The 9,120-nt window shown below is 36.7% G+C and overlaps 1 protein-coding gene across 2 annotated transcripts; it reads right to left on the bottom strand.

Annotated features, from left to right (window-relative positions):
- Nucleotides 1-1,071: 1,071 nt before the first annotated feature.
- On the bottom strand, nucleotides 1,072-8,680 carry LOC147823367 (transmembrane protein 184C-like). 2 transcript variants are annotated; one of them, XM_087193396.1, is made up of 5 exons: nucleotides 8,402-8,680; nucleotides 6,489-6,601; nucleotides 3,672-3,771; nucleotides 3,045-3,212; nucleotides 1,072-2,806 (listed from the first exon to the last, which is right to left on the bottom strand). In XM_087193396.1, the coding sequence occupies exons 1-5, from the start codon at nucleotides 8,435-8,437 to the stop codon at nucleotides 2,801-2,803; spliced, it is 423 nt and encodes a 140-aa protein (XP_087049522.1). In that variant the 5' UTR covers nucleotides 8,438-8,680; the 3' UTR covers nucleotides 1,072-2,800. The 2 variants fall into 2 exon arrangements, with proteins under 2 accessions (XP_087049522.1, XP_087049521.1); XM_087193395.1 differs by having other exon boundaries at nucleotides 1,072-3,212.
- Between the last annotated feature and the right edge of the window lie 440 nt (nucleotides 8,681-9,120).

Genomic DNA, 9,120 nt, shown 5'->3' with positions numbered 1-9,120 from the left:
ATGTAATACACTATATCAATAGAGCCAAGGACAAAAACCATATGATTATCTTCATCAACACAGAAAAAGCATTTGACAAAATCCAACATGCATTTATGATAAAAACCCTACACAAAATTGGAATAGATGGTCTCTACTTCAAACTGATAGATGCCATCTATGAAAAACCAACAGCCAATATCATACTAAATGGTCAAAAACTGAAATTCTTCACACTAAAATCAGGAACAAGACAAGGTTGTCCACTATCACCACTCTTGTTCAATATAGTTCTGGAAACATTAGCCATGGCAATTAGACAAGAGAAAGAAATAAAAGGAATAAAGACAGGAAATGAAGAAGTCAAATTGTCATGATTTGCAGCTGACATGATACTCTATCTACAAGACCCCAAGAAGTCCACCAAAAGTCTTCTAGACTTAATAACCAAATTCAGTCAAGTAGCTGGTTACAAGGTCAACACACAAAAATCAATAGCTTTCCTCTACACGAATGACAGACTCACTGAGAGAGAAATAGGGCAAATAATTCCTTTCACAATAGCATCCAAAAACCTGAAATACCTAGGAATCAACCTAGTGAAAGACATCAAAGACCTCTTCTCTGAAAACTATAGCACTCTGATAAGAGAGACTGAAGATGATATCAGAAAATGGACAGACATCCCCTGCTCCTGGGTAGGAAGGATTAATATAGTGAAAATGGCTATACTTCCAAAACTGCTGTATAGATTCAATGCAATTCCAATTGAGAACCCAGCAGCATACTTCATGGACCTTGAGAAAACAATCCAAAAATTCATTTGGAGCAAGAAGAGACCCAGAATAGCAAAAGCAATTCTAGGTAACAGAGACATGGCAGGAGGTATCACAATCCCCAACCTGCAGCTATACTACAAAGCTACTGTGATACAAACAGCATGGTACTGGCAAAGAAACAGACCTGAAGACCAGTGGAACAGATTAGAAGATGCAGAAACAACGCCAGACACACTGAGCCATCTCATCTTCAATAAAGGAGCCAAACACTCTCCCTGGAGGAAAGATAGCCTCTTTAATAAATGGTGCTGGAAATATTGGGCTTCAACTTGCCAAAGATTAAAACTAGACCTGTATCTCTCACCATTCACTAAACTAAAATCAAAATGGATTAAAGATCTAAATATTAAATTAGAAACTCTGAACTAGTTGGAACACAGGTTAGGTAGAACCCTTGAAGACATTAGTGTAGGAAAAGATTTTATGAACAAAACCTCAGTTGCCCGTGAACTAGCACAAACAATCAACAAGTGGGATCTCTTCTTATTAAAAGGCTTCTGCACAGCAAGAGAAACCACCAGCAGTATGAAGAGACAACCCACAATGTGGGAAAAAAATCTTCACCTGCTTTTCCTCAGACAAAGGTCTACTATCTCGAATCTATAAAGAACTTAAAAAGATCAAACCTCCCAAATTTAAAGACTCAATCCGAAAATGGGCACCTGAAATGGACAGACATTCATCAGACAAAGAAGGAGAAATAGCAAATAAATACATGAAAAAGTATTAAACATCACTGGTCATTTAAGAGATGCAAATGGAAACAACGCTGAGATTCCACTTCACTCGAGAAAGAATGGCTGCTATCATGAAATCAACCAATAACAAATGCTGATGGGGCTGTGGGGAAAGAGGAACCCTTCTCCACTGCTGGTGGGAGCGTAGACTGGTGCAACCACTGTGGACATCAGTATGGAGATACCTCAAAGAACTAGAACTGGAAGTCCCATTTGACCCTGCTATTCCACTGCTGGGGATCTTCCTCAAAGAATTAAAAGAATCATGCCACAGTGATATATGTGCACCCATGTTCATAGTGGCACAGTTTTTAATAGTTAAAACTTGGAAACAGCCTAAATGCCCATCAATTGGAGACTGGGTAAAGAAAATGTGGTTTTTTAAAAATAAAATGGAGTACTACTCAGCCATAAAAAATGAGAAATTAGAGACATTTATAGCTAAGTGGATGCACATTGAGGTGATACCCCTAAGTGAAATAAATAGGACACCCATGTGTAAATACCAAATAGTTTCTCTAGTGTGAGAAACTGAAATTGTAAATAAGGACTAAAAGTTATAATAGGTAATGTGAAATAGGAAGAATAGGGGCAAAGGGAAGAGGAATTGGGAGGGGTAGGGGAAAGGAAAGAAGAGAATGGAATTAATATGAGAAAATGAAAAAATGGCAACAAATCCTTTGTAAATAGGAAGGGACGGAGGGGTTGAAGGGAGGGCAGGGGAGGGGGCAAAAATAAAAACCAAGAGTGATTACGTAAAGGTTCATATTTCCAATGATGGTCTTTACATTGGACACATAAAATAAAAAGAAGGGTCCTTGCGGGCCCCAACAGAAGCACTCGGGCCCCCGGTTGCTGACATTCGGGGCCTGAGGCCCTTCAGAGGCTGTCGCCCCTCACTCTTCTGCTGCCTTCTCCACCTTCTCCGCCTCCTCTGCTCCTCCTGGCATCTCCCAAGGCTCCTCTCCTTTGTCTGTGCTGTCACTAGACATTTCGTCCGCTATGTGAATAACCTGCACGGTCTGAGGTGTCACGGATTTATCTTCATGCTCTCTGTCTCCTGCACCGTCACTAACCATTTCCTCAGGTAAGGTGGTCAGGGTGTGTGCAGTATGACGCGTCACAGCGGTGGCATAGGCAAAGCAAAGGAAAACCCATCTTCTGATGCTGGTGGTAATAAGGGTGCCTTTTCCTTTTCATCCTGATCCCCAGCATGAATTTTTGCTCTGTGCTGCCCCCTGAAGGTCAGTCCTTTAAAGTAATACAAAGGTTTCCACATCAGGCAAGGTATTTTTAACACAATCAACTACTCATCCTAAATATAAGCTCCCTCGTCCCCGCTTTCTCACCCCTCCATTTGAAGAGCCTGTACCATGGTACTGCTCTAAACAGCTTTCTCTGGGTCTCCTAAATAATGAATAAATGGCCGCAGTGGAAGAATAAAATAACCTACTTATTTGAAGGAGTTAGGTGGCTGGTGCCTACCCACATGCCTCAGTTGTTGGGAGATAGCATCCCTGAGATCGGCGCAGCCGCACGTGGCCAAGAAGGACTTTAACCGCGAGCTTCCTCCCACTTCCTGCATATACGGCTCATGGGAATGGAGGTGAAGGTGTCCGATCGCGGCCACAAACATCTCCGAACAGATGAGAAAATTCTGTAATAAAAACAAAACTAGCAGCCATCTTTGGGCTTAAATTTAGTTTTCTAAATTGCTATCTTTCACCAAGCACTTTTCAAAAGTACTTGTTTCAACATCTATTTTCTTTTCGTATTATATTCATTTTTCCTTTTCCAAAAATTATTTTTTACTTCTTCATAAAAGGACAAAAATTTGAATCTATTTTGCACTGCCCAATTCAAGTATTTCTTAGCAAAGTACACTGTATTCTCAATGCACCACCCAGAGACTAAGGAAAAAAGCAGAAAGAGAAATGGACGAGGAAGACCAAAATCCAGGTTTTATTTCTAGGGTACTTATGACCAGTTTCTCTAGGATTCTGTTGCCTCACCTGTAGCCCCATAGCCTGCAGGCTATTAGGTTTAGTGGAGATGACAGGTAAAACATGCTTAGCAAACACTAAAGTTCTACTGAGTCAGAGTCAGCACTGCTTACCTGGGATCCAGTGCTGTTGGCTTCTGGTGAGTGCCATTCCCATACACGCCCTCTAGATATAACGTTTGTTTGTACCACCAGGCCAATGACACATCCTTGCCTAGATGTTGGGAAAAGGTAAATGCTGAATCTTTATAACGCATAAAATAAGCAGCTGTTTTAAAAATATGTCATTTAAAGCAGTTAAAACCACAGTACAACCTGTAGTCCACTACTGCCCTGCCTTCACAGCCTACTCCTAAAGAAACCAAGCGTCTACCGTCTACCTTCAATACACAAATGTACTTTTGTTTTTAATGGAAAAGAATTTACTTAACTTTTTCCATATTAGGACAACAAAGCAGCCCTTTCATGGAACCACTCATTAAAAAGGTTTTACAGAACGTTAACATAATGTAGTAGCTCCCATTTTCTTTCAGGCGTTTTCAAAGGGCATCTCAGACCCACAATATCTTCAATTGAGTGTGCAAAAACAAAACTACAAAATGATTAGTAAGGTAAGATACCAATGTCTCCCATTTATTTGAACATTAATTTCCCATGTTTTGGAGATACTTTGATTTTAACATTCATAGATATGTAGTATTTAAATGTCAGGATATCAGCATACTATCAGCAATCTGGGTTTAACAGCTATTATAAAGCAACTAGTTTGTAATGTACACAACATAGCCTGATAGTATATATGAAAGAAGATGGTCAGAATTTTGCCCTCAAATGCACAAAAAAATTTTCTATATGTCTCCTCAAAGCGGTCTTTGGGCTAAATTTTACAAGTCAGGAGAACATAAATAACCCACCTGATATGTCAGGGTGGAATTCTTTTGGAGAGGATAATTTCTCCAAGTAAACAGAAGAAGAATTGTTGGACAGAGAATCTGACCTTCTAAGATCAGGTAAGGGACACTTGAAGGCTTATTTTGCATCAGAGTAAAATAAGAACTCTATAATCACACAAACATGCTCTTTAAATACAGTTTCATGAGAGGAATTTTGATTATGGATTTTCAGAACTCCGTATTTGCTTTATACATCTCTGTTTTGAAAGTATGCATAAGTAACTACATTTTAAGTTGTTCTGATACATACACAATGCCTAACACCTTGTATAATAGGTATTTTAAATGAAAGGACAGCTGCTCAAATGTTTACACACATATGAACTATTCACACTCTTTTTTAAAAGAATAATTTTGAAACCAGTATTATATAAACTATTGGAGCTATAGACAAACTCAGAAAGGGTCTGACTCCAAGACAGAAAGTCATGTTGAGCATTACAAGCAAATCTAGGGATAATGTCCTAGGTTAATTTCTTTTGTTTTAATTTTTTGTGGTCCTAGAGATTGAATCTAGGGTCTCTATACCCTATTGCCGCTGAACTACAATGCCAGGCCTTTTTTACTTTTTAAAATGGGCTCTAACTAAATTGTTCAGGCTGGCCTCAAACTTGCAATCCTCCTGCCTCAGCCTCCTGAGTATCTGGGATTGTGTGTGCCACTGATAAAGCGATAATGCACAATAGGGCAAGCCTTTGCCTTTGCCCCCCATGTTTTTATCCATAAAATGTTGTGTTCCAGAAATGTAACCATTTGTGCTACCCGGTGCTCTTGCCCACTGTATCAAAATGTTCTGTGACTGAGCTGCAAGATGTTCCCACCAGACATTTCAGGAATGTTCTGTTAACTCTGCTCCTCCGCTTTGGTGAATGTGTTCGCCTGGTATGTGCTTTAAAGATGTTCTGTAACTCCATTCTCTGCTTCCGCAAGCATGCTTGCCCAGCATGTGGGCCCACCCGCTTACCCCGTAGATCCCTATATAAGGCTGCTTTCATTTCTATTCGGCACTCAGAATTAGGAGTGGGCAAACTCCTTTCAGCCAGCTGGCAATAAAGGTTTTTCTCCATCTCTTCAAATAATTTTTGGATTCTCAAGTCTCAGATTGCTGTCACTGAAGCACCTGAGCTGAAGCACTTGGCTGTAACACTGAGCTATTCCACTTTGCCACAACACTACCATATTGGCCCCAGGTTAATTTCAATAGCAAATAATGAGATAGACACGCTTTCAAAAATCTATAAAAATAGTCACTTCAATGATACTTTAAAGGTAGAAAGTTAGGAAAAATCTGATAGTTATAGAACAGAATACTAAGCAAAAACAAAAATTCCAAAAAACAAAATTATATTTCAGTTTACTGACAAAAGAACTATAACTACAATATACTGAACATATGTTGTTGAGTTCTGTAAGTTTTTTATAGTATAAAATCATTTCTGTGTGGTTTTACATTGGACACATGTACACCGAAATGTTAATCATTCTCTCTGGCAGTAGGATTTCATGAATTTTTCCCTTTCTTCTTTTTGTATTATTACTATTTTGTTAAATTTGGTGTATTTTTAAAAATTTGTTTCTAGAACTCTCTCTACCCTCCCCTTTTTACTAAGCCAAAACCACATGTAGTTTTGCCTTCTATTTTAAAGAATATTTACTGATGAACATTTCCCATATCATTCAATATACTACATCATATTTTCTTCCAAACTGCATAGCATCCTATTACGACAAGACCAGGATTTATTTTAATGACTTCTTTGGTGTTGAGAAAATTAGGTTATTTCAAATTATTTTTTATACATGGAACTGTGACCATCTCAATATTTCTGTATGAAGATCCTGGAAGCGCTAAAGAGGTGAACTGGTTTTCAAGTGGAGACGTTAATTTAGTCTACCTTCTGCGTTAACAATACCCTAAAATCAGCACTTTTATTGCACTTTGGAAAAATGAGAACATTCAAGAGAAAGCAACACTTACCAGAAAGAAAACAAAAGGACAGATTTCACACATACAAATTTTCCAACAGGGTGGAGTGGCTTCAATTCTTCTTTAAGGGTGGAGTAAAGTAAGCCAAGATACCACATAGCAAGCTGCAAACAAGAGTAACATTAAAGCTTCCGTAGTACGAATAACTAAAGTAATACGAAATTATAAACCAGAGGCTTGGTACAAAGTAATGTTTCAGGAAAGATTTTCTAGGCTTTATTACTTTATTTGTGGATTAACAACAAACTTTTAATATTTTCTGTAGAGGAATATATTTATAAAATCAAAGTTCTCAAAAGAAACATAGAATGCCCTCCCTGAAGATGTTAAATGTTGGGTCTCATAAAGATAACAAGAAATAAATGACAGACATCAATGGAAGAAAACACTTGTTCAGCCAAAATAAAAAATCTGTAATGGCTTTTAAATATAAATTATCATTTTTAAGGGTTTAGCTTATTACCAAGTCTGTATTATATAACATTGTACATATATGAAGGCAACACCTTAAACAAGTACAGTTTCAACAGAATTGTGACCATAAAGAATAAAGAATCAGGGAAACAATTTTTCTTCAGGGTGGCATGTTAGTCCAGGTAAATTTACTTTTTAGAATCAATGCCTATGGTTTATTTTAGAACTCAATGATAACAATGTAGTATAGCATCTGAATAGCAAAAACACTTTCCTAACACTTGACTTCATCCATTAAAATAACAAAATGCTCATTTCAAATGTTTCAGAACATGAAAGAAAAATAAAGTTATTCAGATCCTTATCCAACTTTCACTTTGTAGATATACACTCTTTTTTTTTCTTTTTTCTTTTACAGAGCTGCAGGTCAAACCCAGGACCTGGCACATGCTAAGCAAGCTTCCTACACTGAACTATATCTTCAAGTACAGGCTATTTTTTAAAATAACTGTCATGAACTCAATATAAAATTCTCTGTATTTTACAAGAATTGTTCTTAACAAGTGACTAATATTTTGGTCAAGAGACTGATCGTAGTATATTTCATTAGTTCCTATCACTGGGCTTTGGGCTGCTTCCAGGCTTTTGCTATTACAAATAATAGGCTTTATAGTCAAAACAAATACGGCTCATTTCTTTAGAATAAGCCCAGGATTTGGGAGGCTGTGGCAGGAGGATCACTGTGAGTTTGAGGCCAGCCTAGGCTACATACTGTGTTCAAGGGTAGCCTGAAATACATAGTGAGATCCTGTCTCAAAAACAAAAAGAGAGAATATATTTCCAGAAAAAGAATTATTGCTCACAAAGGAGATGCACATGTGGAAAAACTTTGGATAGATGGCTATTTAATTTTTATTATAAACTTTCACTATAATGCATCACATCTAAATTATTATTCTGCTGAAAGCATTAAACCAAAATTTTTAATACTTTGAGCTCACAGGATCAATAGTTATATCCTTTTTCAGTTTCTAGAACTGTGGTGGTCTTAATTTCCTTTGATTCCAATTACATGATGTCAACAAATTTTATTACCCCGTTTTTATTTAAACCTTGACTGCTGCTATATATCAATTAGATGGCTTCTCTTACTGAACATGCCCAGTGTGGGTGTTTGTGTTTTTCTTGTTGGTTCTGTTTATTTAGGGAGCATTGCTTTTATTCGGGATATGCCCACACAGCTATGCAATGAGAATCAGAGATAAATGAACAAACACAATCAGAAGGTCAGAGTATGAGTCACCAAATAATTAACAAAGGTATTATTGTATTTTTATATCTTACAAAGGTATGTATAAAGTTTTTGCAATTTATTTATATGAATTAAATTTCAAGGTTCAAAAAAGGCAATTAAGCTTTATTCCAAGAAATACTTAAAATAGAGTTCCAGAGATCAGTTTATTGTAATTATAAAAAGAGTATTTGCTTACCACTTGAGATATAGTATTGATAATTAGTAGGTACATCCAGGCATTTCTGAATCCAAAGTGGCCTTCTTCATATATGCCCAGTGGCTGACATATACTACAAAGAATGGTAAAATGGGACAATTTTATGATTAAGTAAATCACATATTTTAAAATACAGGGACAGCAATGCTTAAACTCAGAAGTCAGTTTATTTGAGTGATCCTGCAATCACTTGACTTTGGTCACAGAGATGATTCAAAAATTAAAACAAAAGCATTTTCTAGAAATGTTACATGATTATTGGGCCAACTTGAAGGAAATACAAAAGTAAGACCAACATATTGAATTAGAAAGTGTTAAAAAGCTAACTAGAAAGTGAACTAGAAGTTAATAATTATTAACTTTAAAAAAAAGTATGCTACCTAATTTTGAAAAGGTTGATTGTCTGTCATTGTAGCTCATTTTTCCCCTAAATTATCTTATAGGTCAATATGAATAGCCAGACACTTCAAGTAAATTTCACAGTTACTATTAATTTATATGCTCACCCAGTTTCTAAGCTGCAGAGAAATAAAGCACACCTTCATAAAGAAATATGTTAGTCTTAGCTGGCTAAATAATTACTAACAATATAAATAATTGACCTATTCTTTCCATCTTTCCTTTTTGAGTACACAGAATGTTAGTATGGACTGATAGATAAGGCATACAACCAGCTGCTTTAAATTACTTAACATTCT

This window comes from Heterocephalus glaber, unplaced genomic scaffold, assembly GCF_053883595.1.
Source record: "Heterocephalus glaber isolate CG9 unplaced genomic scaffold, H.glaber_assembly_v1.0 deba00001587, whole genome shotgun sequence".
In the NCBI taxonomy this organism is placed as follows: domain Eukaryota; kingdom Metazoa; phylum Chordata; class Mammalia; order Rodentia; family Bathyergidae; genus Heterocephalus; species Heterocephalus glaber.
The sequence above is the reverse complement of the archived record's forward strand: the minus strand, read 5'-3'. Positions and strand labels throughout refer to the sequence as shown.